Raw genomic sequence first — 15069 nt, 5'->3', positions numbered from 1 at the left:
CATTTGTGCTTACACCTCAATCCCTGAATAAGAAAACTGCTACAGCCAAGCATTCCTCCTAGATGTCTGTAAAGTACCGAAATTGGCCCAGCCATTACACGCAGGGCTCTTAACGGCATCCCCAGGCCCAGCGCAAGGCGCCGCTGTCATGGCGGCCCGCCTCCCCATCGCCCCGCCCCTCGGTGACGTCATCGGCAGGAGCCCCGCCCCGCGGCTGGCCCCGCCCGCCCGTGGGCGCGGCCGGCGCGTCGCCCCCGCCGGTGCCGCCTCTCGCCCTCGTGGCGCGGGGCGGGGCGCGGGGCGCCTGCGCCGTGCGGGGGGAGCGCGCGGGCGGGCGGGCGCCGGGCTGCAGTCGGGGCGCCGGGCGCGGAGCCGGCGGGTGAGCGCGGCGCGGCTGCGGGAGGGCGCGCGGGGCCGGCCGGGCGCCGCGGCGGGGAGCCGAGCATGGGGCGGCAGCCCCGGGCCGGGGGCAGCGCGGCGCGGCGCCCGCCGCACTAAGGCGGCGGCGAGCCCGAGGCGAGGCGAGGCGGCGAGCGCGGCGGCGGTTGCTCGCGGGGCGCTGAGGGGGCCGCGGCGCCGCCTCCCCTGCCCCGGCGCGGTGAGGCGCGGCGCGGCCGGCGGGCGGCATGAGCCCGGCGCCCTGAGGGGCGCGGAGCGGGGCTCGCCGCGCTGCCTGGCTCCTCCCATGGCATGAGCCCCCGCTCGCCCCCTCCCGCCGCCGCCCGCGCCCGGCCTCTCCCCGCCGCCGGGCCGTCGGATGGGCCCAGCGGCCGCCGGCGCCCGGCGTTGACGATGAGCGCCCCGCGGCGGGCGGGCCGGCGCTGGGACGGCCGCTCCTCCGTGCTGCTGCTGGCGCTCTGGCACTGCTGGCTGTGGCCGGCCGGCGCCGACAACGCGAGCCAGGCGTACTACACGGCCCTCATCAACGTGACGGTGCTGCAGCCCGACCGGCCGGGCCCCACGCTGCTGCGCCTCGACCGCGGCCGCTACGGGCAGGACTCGCCCAAGGTGGAGGTCAAGGGGCTGCTGGTGGCGCCGGTGCCCATCAACGGAGGTAACGGGGGGGGGGGGGCGCCGCGCCGGGGAGGGCTCGGGGGGGCCGATTCGGGCGCTCGCTCGCTCGCGGACGGGGCGGGTGGCCGCAGGCTCGCGGACCTTCCTGGAGAGCCTCGGCGGAAAGGGGAGCAAGGACTTGCCCGGGAACAAAACCCCGCGGGCTCGGCGCGGGCTTTCGCGCCCGCTCTGCGCGGCTCTCGGCGTGCAGCCGAGTGGGCGCTAGTCGTAGCCGGCGATGTAGGTGTTATTCCCAAACTAATTGCAGAGAGTTGTTAGCTACAGTTAACTGCATTTGGTTAGAGCGCTGCCGTGAATTCCCGAACAGCTGTACACCTATCTCGCTGTCACAGATGGCTCTGAGAAGGCTTGGAGCTTTTGCAGCTGCATAAAATCATGATTATTCAGTGTGCATTTCTTAAAAATGCTTTTTATTCTTTCCATCAGCACTTAGAATGACTGAAGCTATCGAGCTGTTACTTTCATGTGTCCAACCCAAAATGTGCTCACCTTTGAGATACTGAACATTGTGTAGTGCTTTTAAATAAGTATTTTCATTATGGTGAAGCTGTTTGTCCATTGATTGTTTTCTATAAAACCTAAGGCATACATTTATAGAAAACACTAATTTAAAACAAGTGAGAATATTATCCTGATTCTTCCCTTTCTAAAACGAAATCAGTCACTTCAGTCATAGTAATGTGGTTCTAATAGTATCTTCTTATGTTGAAAACCCTCCTCAAGATTATCTAAACTGCCATCTTTAAGAAATGGATGATTTGATGGATCGCAGTGGTCCCGACATGTATTCTGGACCATAAACCTCTGAAGATAGCATTAAGTGAAATAATATAATCAATTAAACCTAGACTCTAAGTGGTGAGTACTTAAGAGTTTTTAAAAGAAATGATAACACAACTACTGTATTATTAAAAGCTTTTGAGAATTTACCAAATCTTAAGATCAGGAAAATACTTTGATGCTTCTTCAGAACAAAACAGATCCTGCCAGGCAGCCTGTTCTAAGCTTTTAGTATATGTGAGGCAGGCTGTGCCTCAGCACATGCTTGCTGGTCTCATTGAAGCTCTGTTTCATTAGCTTTAGGAAGCGTTAATTAGAACATATTAAAATAGCATATTTTTTGAGAAGGACGAGGAAGCAAAAAATCTTTCAGCAAGGCAACTGCAAAATAACTTTCGCTTATATTTCAAATCTTATCTTTACCATTCCCTTTTTCAGAAATTCAGCTATCGTCAGATACGCTTAGTCTTTCGTTCTTATCCTGCTTCCTGGTGTACCTCACTTAATACCCCACCACCACCCCAGAACCTCATAGGAAATCAAGGATGTCCTGAAAGTGTTAGGCATCTAACAAACATTGTTATAATAAGTGACACTTCTGAGGGTTTTTAAAACTGCTGCCTTTAAATATATGAAAGGTATCAAATCACTTATTCCTTTAGTAGTTGCATTATTTATCAAGAAAAAATTTTGGAATTAATTACTGTTTAATCTGCTTTTATAACTTTTTCTGATCTCTTCCAATGGGGTCTTCACTAAAGAGTAATTCAAACACTGGTAGCGGCTGAGAGGGTTTCACTGGGAGCTAACAGTGAGAGAAGAGCTAAATGACACTATCAGCAATCCATAAACAGCACTTTTATACATTACTGCTAAGTATAATATGATGAATAATTCCAGTGAGAAAGCACAGTAAGAATCATGAAGTTGCAGGTCTCTGAATTATTGCAGTTTTGACATGCTGTGATCATTAAAACTTTGCCATCAATTGTTGAGGAGGTTCAGTTTGTCAACAGAAGACTGTTAAAGCAAACACTGCAGCAGTTGTCTTCCTTTAAAATTCTTCTGAATTGTTCTATATACGTTGTTTTACAGTATATGTTTTGATTTTGCCAGGACACTTCATGTGGTTCAAAAATTTCATGTAGTAGGAAAGATTAGAATGTGTTATGCTTTTAGTTAAGATGTTCTTGCACACTTAGGAATCTTATGTTTATATTCTGCTTTTTTATTTCTGGATTGGATAAGAGACAGTGCTGTCTTGTTGTCAGGAATTGGTGTAATACCCTTTTATCAGCCAGTTAATCTTGCTGTAGATCTTGTTTGGAAGATGCATGTTTTTTAATAGCTCTTAACTCAAGTAGCTAGCAGAAGCCTCTGCTGTTAGAACAGTAAATGGTCTGTCTGCCTGTTCCCCAGTTCTTACGTACGCTAAGAAGAAAAGGCCTCTGTATCTTTTAGCACCTATGTTTGTAGATACTTTAGTGCAGAAACTGTTTTGATGTCAGGTATTCATCCATGCATGGGGCATTCCTTGGAATTTCCGTGAATATGGGTGACTTATTAGCTGGAGCAGACTGGGGCATCTTGTATTAAAGGGCTGAAATGTCCTTAATGTCACATCTTGACATGCTGCATTAAGATCCCTTACTCATTGCCTGCAGGGGAGCAAATGAGTTTAATATTTCAGGATTTGGGGCCAGTGATTTGCTGTTGAACATACAGCGTTTGTAATAACACAAGCTGTGATGCGCTTCATAGGATTGTTAACTTGTGTTCTTGAATATGTATTTTTGATATGAATATATTTTATATGCTACCTTTTGGAGTTGCTAGAGTCCCATGTGATTGGTCATCCTTTGAATTTCAGTACAGAATAAATTAAATCTCTTTTCCAGAATTTCTTTACTTAATTTCAAGCTTGTTGTCATCTTAATACGTGTGTTAAAACAAGTTGTTTCTGTGTTCTTTTTATAGAACCCTGTATGAAATTGATATGAGGTTTCGAAAGCCATGTTCTTCTGGAAGTGACATGGTAGTAATTCACATGACCATTTGTGAATGTTAGTTATGAACGTGTAGCTTGAGTGATTTGTCTGTTGGCTACTGGATGTAAATACAGCATTCGTGTACACATCTTTCCAAGTACATTAAATGTACAGCAGCTGCAGTTTCCTTGTTAAGTTCTCTTCCGTTCTTCTACTTTTAGGTCCTTTTCTTACTTCCTCTAGCTTGCTAGTCTTTTTTCATGAGTTTAAAATAATTGCTTGTTAGAAGACAGCTTTAAACTGCTTCTAGATATGGATGCTTACGGATACTGTAGGATGCTCCTCTAATACAACTGTTCTGGTAGTATAGTTCAGGTTTATATCATCTCTTACTAAGGTGACCCAGCATTTCTGGTTCAGTCCTTTATTCAGTTATTTTGCAACTTTGTGAAACTAGCCATTTCAGCCAAAGCTCTTCACACTGGCTACATGCGTTTTCGTAAAAGTGCATATACATGCACCACGTAAGCTTTCTACCCTATGCTACTCTAGTAGCTTTAGTATCTCCAGCATTTGGAGTTAGGTGCCAGACAGAAGTCATAGTGCTGACTTCAGTTGTCAGGGATATTCCTCTTGTTATTGCAAGCCACGCTACAAGTCATTGAAAAAATCACTTTAACAAGTCCTGATGGAAACTGCACAGAGCTTTGTGGATTAGTTTCCTCAAAAATGTTATCGCTAGTGAACAGGACTCTACTGTAACTGTTGATTATGGGTTACTTCAAATCAATCTGGGTTTGGTGCAAAGTTGAGGACGGGGAAACTCGATCCAGTTTATTCTTAACGATTCCTTTACTGATGGTGAGACAGTGTGGAAGGCAAGGTTTTGTGCAGGAAATGAGCTGGATTGGGTAGCAGGGAAGTAGACAGGATGGCTGGGACTGGAGGTGGGACTGATAGGAAGCGAAATAACAGCAGACTCGGAGCCAAACTTGAAAACATTAAGACTCGCTGAGCCAGTAGGTTAGGAGCAAGAGGGTAAGCGGGGACAGGAGTGGACTGGACGCTGAAGGTGACAGTTGTGTGAAAGCTGAATTGGAGAAAGAACATGAGAAAAGGGAAAACTGTGCTGAAGGGAGTAGTAGGGCTGTGGGGGCAAGGGGATGGAGAATTTTGGGAAGGAAAAGAACACATGAGCAAAAAGGTGGAAGTGGGAAAGAAACAATACTGGCACAAGACTAGAAATGGAAGCATATATTGTGCGTGATACTGTAACTAGAGCATTTTCTAGCACCTGACACTTTAAAAACATGTTATGTGAGCAAGTTTTAGCTGTGGAAGGTTTAAGATGACGGTTTCCTGGTAACTGCAAAGCTTTTGGTAATATCCTGACAGTTTTGTGTTTGTGTCTGGCCCAGAAATTGTAACAGTAAGCCTTAGGAAAATGCAACAAGCAAATGCATTAATAAATGGAGAGTAGTGGCAGAAAAATCTTGTGCCATGTATACATTCCTTACCATTGCCTCAGTATCCAGCTTAAACAGTAGCCATTAAGTGGTACTGAAACTGTATGGGAGTTTATAGCTGTAACTGCATTATACTCATTGAGCTACCAGGATTAAATCATAACTATTACGAGATTCTTATAAGCTACATTGCTTTCTTTTCTTTAACTCGTCCCCTGAAATAAGATTAGCTCTTGCTCAAAGAGCTTCTCTTAGTGTTAGACCCAGCTTTAGTCAAAGGCATAGATGCCTAAAATAGCTGTTGAAACTAAAATGCTGTCTTATGTAACTCATTGCCACAACTTGTAAAAAGCAGAAATTGTAAGTGGCTTGAATAAGGACTGTATTATTTTTAATGCAAATATTGTATTGAAAGAAAAGATCGTTTATTGCATGTATGATACTAAACCCTAACTGGACAGCACATACTACTACCCTTGCTTGAAATAGAAAAGGATCAATGCTGCTGTGTTATTTGTATAAATATCCCAGCTAAATTCCTCTTCCGGAACTTTTAGCAGTATGTAGTATCAGTGTTACACAAGTCTGTATTTTGCCAGTCAGATGTGTTGCGTAGTACCTGCTTGGGCGGCGTCTGCTAGAGGGTGAGATGTGGTCGCTTCAGGACGCAGGCTGCCTGGGGCTTCTTTGTCCTCCCATGCGCTGTTTTTCCCAACAGTGAGTCTTTTGGTTTGCCTCCCCTTCCACACCTTCCCCCCTGCTGCCCCCAAAATTGATGGTCTCTCTCCATCTATTGTATTACAGTGATTGAAGGTCAGACTTGACAATGATTTTCCTACAGGTATCTGAGCCAGACCAGTTATGGCAACTGGTGGTGGCCTAGGAAAATAGAGTATTAGCTGAGAGGCAATTCGGCAAGAGATCTGACCTTAAAAAAAAAAGAAGAAAAAAAAGCATGAAATAAACTAGTTAATGCCTAGAGTGTGGGATCATGGCACTGATCCTTTCTGTGAAAAGTGGACAAAGTCTTGCTAACAGGCAACACCACAACCTTGGTTGGTTTGTTTGACTGAACTGGAATGTCATCTTGACGGATGCCCAGCGCCGTTGCAAGCAGGGTAAGAACAACATGCACAGGCAGTATATGCAGGAAAGCAAACCCAGTCTTGGTTCAGAAGCAGAAAGTCTACATTTTGGCAGGTGTGTACTTCTGACAAAGCATTTATTACTCTTGACAACTGGCCTATTAATTTCCTTTGCAACCATGGCCATCTTTCCTACAGGTGGAAGGCTAAAGGCCCTGCTCAAGCAATTGCAAAAAGATCAGGAAGGGAAGGATTGTTACTGTTCTAACATAAGCTCGCCAAAACTCCTTCAGCAGCTGAGGGAACCTGGTTGGATCTACTGTAGTATGAAACACTTCTTCCACGTGAATACCTAAAATGCTGTCACAAGCATTAGTTCTTCAGCAGGAATTGCACACTCTTGAATTTAGAGGATGCTTAAGGATAAACAGTTGTATGCAGGCTGAAGCCTCGGGTGCGTTTTGTGAGAGGAAATTGAAGCTCTCCCGAAGCCGGGAACGAACATGCAACATAACCTGCAGATGCTTAAATCACAGCTGATCCTTTTCCTGCAAGGAGGCTGCTCTGTGGTGTAAGAGCTCACAATAGGAAGGCAGATATCATCTAAAACAAAATTGTACAGAGTTAAAATGCTGCTCTTTAACCCTGCAGACTACTACCAATAAAGTTCTTCTAACAGAGGCAGATCTGATGTTCAAACTAAAATATCAAACCTTGCTGCTTTTTTGCTGTCTGTATTATCTGATGCTCAACATCTTATTGACTTGCTTTCATATCCGTTTCTGTGCGATTTGGTATGGAAAGTGAAATAGGAGGAAGTTTATTGTGAAATCAGAAGCAACTCTCCTGGAGGAAGTAGTTTACCTCGCTTCCTGTACTAGCCCATTTCAGCAGCCACATGGTTTCGTAGGCACCCAGCGCTGAGGAGCTGGCAACACTTTTTTTTCCCTAAAATGAAACAGGGCATTCTAAAAAGACATAGGTGTGCCCTCAAGTAGGTAACCTTGCCATTCCACCTAAATAAAATCCAAGCGTGAACTGCTGGCAGAGTTGCTTTTTGGGTTTTTTTTGTATTTCTCACTTGGGATGAGCAGAAAACGAACTGAGCTATTATCTCTCTTATCTGTGATAAAATTTTCTAGTTCTCCACACGTTTTTGGTGGGATTTTTTGGGGGGTAGGGGTTCACAGCAGCTGGACTGTGACTGAGTCTGAGACTTGGTATACCTGCAGCACTTGAATTATTACCATATTTTAGAAAAACCTTAGATTTTCACATGAGAGTAGAAACTACAATAAGTGAGACTAGCTTTTTTTAAAGAGCCTGTAACTTTATGAAGGTTCGTTCAGAATTCCTTTTTTGATTGATAATGAGTAATGCCTTTTTGGTTACTTGTAATAAAACTGGTAATGGGTAGTGCTGTTTTTGCTAGATTAGAACACCTAGGAAAAAAGTGGGTGTTTCGTTTGATTATATTAGCTTTGATCTCTGCCATGGGTTCTGTCGCAATCCTGATAACAAAGACCACCCTCCAGCATGAAAAGGGCACACACCTGTGTTTGAGTATTCTTCTGTTGCCTTGTGCAAAATGGGAATATATCTAGAAAAGAACATAGCAAATATTATTTCAGTCTATATTCTTGCTGTAAGAAAGTCACCAAAAGCAGCACAGCTGAAGCAGAAAAGGGTAAATGTTTGATATCACTGAAGATTATAATCCTTTTAAATTTGAAGAAATGATAATTTTGCGAATTTGACACTTTATTTGTGAGAAGAAAATTTTATTTTGCCAACATGTCTGTGGTACACAACTAGATGTGGAGAAAGGAGAGACAGAGTAAATAACCTGCACTTCAAATTAGCATGAGCAGTAACACACCTGCAGGAAAGCATACTCGGATGTCTTTCTGTGTGCTATCTTCTGCAACTGTGAAATGACGTGAGTGACTTATGATCATATCTTTTTCTGTACAAGTGATTTGTATTAGAATAATTTTAAATTAATGTGAAGTTGCTTTTCATTCTGACATGGACATCGTCCAGGTAATACTTATAAGTCCTAGTCTTTTAGATCTTAAGTGGACTTTGGACAACAGAGCATCGATGACATGGTAATGGAGAGCTATTGATGATGGTTCTTGCTGACTTTGTTCATTTATCGATGTCCCTTATGATGCCAATTTATGTGTCTGGCTCTTTAGGTATATAATAGATGGTTTTTAGCCAACTCACTATGCTAGAAGAGTGAGCACAATTATAAGAATTTCATTTGTTTTGGAATGTATCCAGCCAATTAAGAAACAGACAAACCCAGACTTTCCACTATTGTGCCTGAATTTTCCTGTGTTAAAAGTAAAAGGATTATTTAGCATTTGTGCAGTGTAAATAGGATATTAAAGCAAGTTGTGATTTCATATTAAATCTCAAGTGACTTGCAGTCACTCTGTTCAGGTTTATTTAAAAGATTTTCCTTAGTGGGTTTTATATTAGTTGAATAATGCTAAAATAATATTGTAAGATGTTGATCAAATCTTCATCAGGACATACTGAATCACCTAATCAGGAATAACATGCTGTATGCGTGTTAGTAGCATCTGTTAGCCTACATCTGGAAAGTTTGCATCTCTTAATCTCATTTCCAGTCTTGTTGATCTATCCAGTAACATTTTGTAGCTCTGTCCACAACTACAAGAGACTTTAATCTCTACTATAGTAGAAAATTTTGTCCTACTTTTCCTGGAGATGCTATGTTTTATCTCTTACTACTTTCTCTGTCAGTGCATATATAAAACTTCAAGCTATACAAATGTAAAGATGTCTACATAACTTTTTGTAAGACTGGATTATATAACACCTTTTTCAGAATGCTACCTTCCTTCAGGATGTCTCTTACCTTTTTTTGCTTTTCTTTTTTTTTTTACCATTTCCATTCTAATTAATAACCCATTATTTTGTTGCCATTTTTCCTTCACTCCATATTTTAGCTTTGAACATGATTGCACTGAAACAAACTATACAAAATCCTTAGGATTACTGTTCTTCCAGCCCATATATTTATTTTGGTAAATTTGATGTTGACCGTAGTTTTTCTCTTCTGAATTAATTGTAGCAGTTTGGGGAGGTTCTGTGGAATTTGCCTGCTTACCGAATGGTAGTTTTCAGGGGTGCGTTTCACACCTGAGATTCTCGAATCTGACTTCGCAGGAGAAAGGATATGATTTTAACTATCAAGGCTTGAGAAACTTCTTGTTCTAGCCTGCTGGTGTCTTTACCTTCCCTTGTTTTTAAATGGAAATGTTCTGAACGAGTGGGAAGCATGCATTAAAAAGCAAACTGCTTTTATCTTAGCAGAGTCTGTCAAGGCTGGCTGTTGGCGCATGTGCCCTGTGATGGTTTTGCAAAAAGAACAATTCTTCTTTAAGAAGAGAATGGCACTTTTTTTTAACTTAAAACTATAATGTCAAGCTACAAAAGTGCCGTTGAAATGCAAGTGTGCTCCTATGATAATTGCTATTCAGGGTGGCCATCACTACTACTCCAGAAATGCTTCTGTGTGGAGCACTGATAGTTAGCAATTTCCGTAGGGATTAAAGTAATGCCACTATAATGGAAGAAAATACTCTATAAAATTCTACTTTAAGCACCTCTATTTCAGATTTTCCCTGAACTCTGTATGAAACGTGCAAATATAAAAATACAGCAAATAGCTCTTAGTGTCGGAAATGTCTTAATACAGCCTTGCAAAACAACTGTGAAAAATACTTGCTGGTATCTGGACTATTTACCCTCCTTCCAGTGGGATGGGAGAGGGGTTTCTCGTTCAAATTGAGAGAAGCAGTGATTTCCTGTAAGATTGTTATGGTATAGATTCATCTCCACTAATTGTCTTTGGGTGAAGAATAGATTTTCTTTCCTGTTGCAGTGAAGATCCTTTCATTATTTAAATTTCCTGTGTCATAGATTTTACCCTGAGCTGTGCTAAGCTGAGAACACTTAAAAAGATCTCTTGTTTTGCTTCCAGCTAATACGCTAAACTGCCTACTTTAGGAGTAGACCTCTTGCTGAAATCCCATAGTCTGTGCTGAAAAACCCACTTTAAAAGGAAAATTTTATGGGATACTTCGTCTGAATCACTCTTATGAACTTTGAACGGCTTTCAGAGCTATTATTCAAAGAAATTACTTCTCTTAAAAACACTTTTATTCCAGCCATTTTTAGTAGCCAGTGATGCTTATGCTTTCAGCATTTGAAAGGGTAAATATGTTTGTACTGTGAGTTACAATTGGCTCTATGTTTCTGAAATCCTTCAGTGATGCAACCTTCAATGTATTTGACTAGACTGCAAGTTTGCAGGTGTTTGAACAGAAGCATCTTTCATCGGTTTCAGCTATTGTAACACAAAGGCATCTTCCACGTTGCTTTTGTGCCTTTAGTATGTAGGTCTGGGTGGCTTTGGGGTTGTTCCAGGATATATTACAGCATCGCAAAGGACAGAAAACGGGTTTGCATGCTGTTGAAATTAGATGTTTGGCATTTGCCATTTCTGTGAATTTTTTTTTTCCTTTGTAGTATTAGTAATGTGGGTGCCTCATGTTTCCAAAATGGTTTGTTTCTCTAATGAATCTGACTGCACTTTGTCATAGACAAAATGTGCATCTGTAAAAAGCTGATGTTGGCTATTGAGATTTCCCAAGATCAGCTTTTAATATCGCCCCTCTCTTTACAGTAGTCTGCACGTGGCAGATAACTGCTCTGAAATCTTGTTTTTCCAACCTCCTTTGTTTAGCTGTACTTCCCATGCAGCGATCTTTATGACTGCATTAAAAAGAAAAAATGTTGTACTACCCAGAAGGACTGATAAAACAGCTGTTTGTTAAATGCCTATAGCGTATGAACCATATTCGTATGTTTTTCAGCCTGTAGGCAGGTATTGATTCAAATGGTAATTCACTGTTCTAGCTGCTCTAGAGTTAAAAATAGCTTATGCTGGTGAGCCTAATTCTTGGGCATGTATTCATGGCTTTCAGTGTGTGAGGTTGTTTTTTAAAGAAGACTTTCTTACGAATGCAGTTAGCTTTAGGCTTTATTAACCAGAGAACAGTAGCTTCCTAGTACATACCAATTAAATAATTCAGCAACACTTGGAGTTTGGGGTTTTTTTTCCTCTCTTTTTCTGTTGGAATAAACTGCCAGTTGTGTAAATATATCTCCAATTTCAGTTGCAGATCGCCTGGGCTGTGACCCTCGAACACGTTTCCAAGTTCCACCAAACACCAAGCAGTGGATCGCTTTGCTACAGCGAGGAAACTGTACGTTTAGAGAGAAAATACTGCGAGCAGCTTCACATAATGCCACAGCTGTGGTCATTTACAACAATATATCCAGTGAAGAACCAGTCACTATGACTCATCAAGGTAAATAAAATAGTCTCTTCCACTTTTATTCCTTTTCCCCAAGTACTCTTTTGCCGTCTAGACTATAACTAAAGTGCTATTGGCACTGCACAAATAATACTATTTGAAACAGCCTGTTCTCTAATGATGTTTATGTGTATGCAGTATAGTGAAGTAAGCCTGTAGTTCTGAAAGAAATTCTTTTCTTCTAGAGTACTTTTTCACCAGTGAGGAACACTTTCCCCTGCAGTGGGGTTACAGAAGTGTTGGGGATAGGGGAGTAGATGTCCCTAAAATCTTAGGTGTCGTGTGTTTCAAACCTTGCCAAAGACAAAAAGCTAACGCTATGTATCAGAATGTCTAGAATTTTACAAAGCATCTGTACCTGAAGAATTTTTATAGTAGCATGACTGGTTGCTTACGGTGGGGTGTCTCAAAGGTTAACAATTGCACCAAAATCAGAGCTTGTGTGCTTTTCTACGACAGCTTACAGAGTTCGGTTTCTGCAATGTGTCTTTATGGATGCTGTACAGGAATCAACAAAACTTAGTGATTCAAAGTAAATAAATAGTCTAGAATTAGACTATTGCTAGTCTGGAATGATGCTGAAAGTTGGATTTCTACAGACTTCTATATTTTTAGGACTATTCACGTGTAAAATTTTGCCATTATCAGTGAGTGAGTTTAGCTGGTGGGAGCCTCATACTTCCTTTGCTACGAATAACTTTCACAGTTCTGATAACTGCAAAGCTTTCACTTTCCCAGATTTTATCACTTCGGAATTATTTAGCTTAATTGCGAAAGGTCTGTTTCTATATTTGATAGCTGAACTACTGAATCTTTTTCTAAAATATTTCCAATCCTTTTTCTTTAAGCACAGAGGGGGTTGCTTGGAAACTGGAGTTTCCTAGTTATTGCTCTGCCTATTGTCACATAGTTGGGGTTGGATTTTTCTACTAAAAAAGCCCTGTGGTCACTTGTTTCTCTTATTTTGTGATTTGAGCGAGCATCATGCAAGGGAAATGTCCTGTGGCTTGTTCTAGTGTAGTGGGGTTTTACCTTCCCAATTCTGTGTACTTCAAGAATTTCCCAGGGAGCTTTGTGTAACAATTCTAAGCCTGTTGCAATTTTTTTTCTTAGTCACCTTCCTCAGACGCTTTTACATGTAATCTGCAGGTGAAAAGCCCCATGTTCTAGTGAAACATTCTTTACCACCTTCCTTTTGTGGTCCTTTGCCACTTCTCTCTTCCTATGTAGTACCCCCCCCACCAAAGCCTTCAGCTCTGTCTCCTTGACCTATCTGTAAGATGGTAAAGCCAGCAGTCTTTTTTTAGCAATGGTTTGTGACTTCTCCTGTAATCTGGAATGCTTTATTGTGAGAGAGAGATTACCAATAAAAACACAGGTCTAGCATTGTTCTAGTACGTGCTAAAATATTTAATGGATTTGATTACAATTTTAATATCCTTTTTCTCATAATGCGGTTAGATTTGGCAGTTGCTCTCATAGCAATGGGATGGTGTCCGTCTTTTAAGAAGTGCATGTTCACTCGGTGTTTCAGCTCTTAAGACCAGTGTCGTGCCTCTGAAAATATGTCAATAGATCTGATGGTTCAGGTAGCTTGAAATAATCGCTCAAGTTTTAAGACCTGAGATCTGCTGTGGAGAAATGGTGTCTTGCAAGCTGTAGAATGGTCAGGTAACTGCTTGAATACTTGATATTTGGAAAAAAGCTAATACCATCTTCAGCATGTTGATTTCAAAATATCTGTTCTTACTCATGGTGAGGTCTTTTTTTCCAAAAAAAAAAAAAAGATAATTACTGGAGATGATGCATATTTTACCTTTAAGTCTTTTAAGAAACTATTTTTTAGCTGTATGTACTCAATCCCTTGGTATACTAGAATCTGTCACTGATTTGGGCCTGAAGGCGCTGTCTCAAAATTAGTATTGGACTTGGAAGTGTTCAAAGTATGCAGCAGACTAAAAGTCATTATCTAGAAATTAAGTACCACCTTGGTTTTATGTTAATGTCATTACTGTAACACTAATAAAAGGAATGCTACTGCACATTTTTGATTTTGATTGTTTTATGATCATGAATGGGATCTGTTTAGCCATCTGCATTTTGCTGAGCTCCCCATAATTAACTTCCTGTTTGCTTGACACAAGATCTGTACATGTGCGTAATTATGAAATGTAGACTAGTCATTTGGTTTTAATTTCAGCACAGTGAAGATTTGGAATCCAGAATTCCACTTTGTGAAAGTTATCCTAAATTATCCAATGGATAGTGTGTGTAAAGTCATCTTATGTGCACTCAAAGCATTCTCTGGTCCTCCTTTTTCTGCCTTGGCAACCATATTACTACTTGTATATTTTTGTGGTAAATGGCCATGTCATCTGCTAGCTGGATATTTCAATGCATTACATCTCTTCTCCTTAGTATTTTCTGTTTCTAAAGATCAGGAGAAGTTGACCCTGTCTATTTGATAGCCATTCTACTACTAATTCAGTTAAATGTGTGTTAAATAGAGTTGACATAAAATGAAAATGAAGGTGGGCCACCAAATTTGTCTTGTTGCCATATGATGTCTAGTGCTGTCTACTATTCCTCTTTTTATTAAAAAAAAAAATGCATTCTTTACTCTGTTTCTGTTTGCATCTGTCTTACAGCCACCTCATTCAGGGCTTTCTGCTTTTTTTCTATAGACAGGTGAAAAATAAGTGTTGTCACTTTGTATCACTATTCCATAGTCTTTATCCTGCAGCCTAGAAAGCCTTAGGAATATTCCGTCTTGCTGGAGAAACACAGAGGAAAACAGCAACTGCTGATAATGCATGCTTTTTGAACTGCATGCTTTCCTGGTTTGGTATTTTTATGAATCCTAAACACCAGCTTAGGGAATGTCTGTGCTTAAAAAAAGTGGGGGGGGGAGGGGAAGAGGGCAAAAAAATAAAGTATTGTACAGATCTATGTATGTTGCCTACCTTAAACCTGCAGAGGTGATTCCTTTTGAAAGGAGCTGAGTAAGTAGGTCTCATCTATGAGACTGTTTTATCCAAATTATTTTATGCCTGAATACACATTTGAAAAATTTAATCTCATGAAAATTTGTTCGTACTCGACAGAATAGCAGAACATAAATCACTTGACAGAATAGCAGAACATAAATCCTTCTGGTGATCAAATGTCAACTATCACTCTTGCATCGGACTATCATCATTACATCAAATGAACAGTTTCTATTGCTAATATCAGAATGTTTTTTTTCTTGTGTGAT

At 41.5% G+C, this 15069-nt stretch overlaps 1 protein-coding gene across 2 annotated transcripts in view; it reads left to right on the top strand.

Annotated features, from left to right (window-relative positions):
• The first annotated feature begins 645 nt into the window (after positions 1-645).
• Positions 646-15069, top strand: part of RNF130 (ring finger protein 130) — a 45530-nt gene continuing 31106 nt past the window's right edge. The window contains exons 1-2 of one of the 2 annotated variants that reach the window (XM_067305149.1): positions 646-1054; positions 11613-11807. In XM_067305149.1, coding sequence (XP_067161250.1) covers positions 691-1054; positions 11613-11807 — 559 coding nt within the window. In that variant the 5' untranslated portion in view covers positions 646-690. The remainder of the gene's footprint in view (positions 1055-11612; positions 11808-15069) is intronic. The other variant, XM_067305148.1, reaches the window with a different exon arrangement.

Source organism: Apteryx mantelli, chromosome 14, assembly GCF_036417845.1.
Source record: "Apteryx mantelli isolate bAptMan1 chromosome 14, bAptMan1.hap1, whole genome shotgun sequence".
Lineage (NCBI taxonomy): Eukaryota > Metazoa > Chordata > Aves > Apterygiformes > Apterygidae > Apteryx > Apteryx mantelli.
Note: the sequence above shows the minus strand (reverse complement) of the source record. Positions and strands in the feature narration are given on the sequence as shown.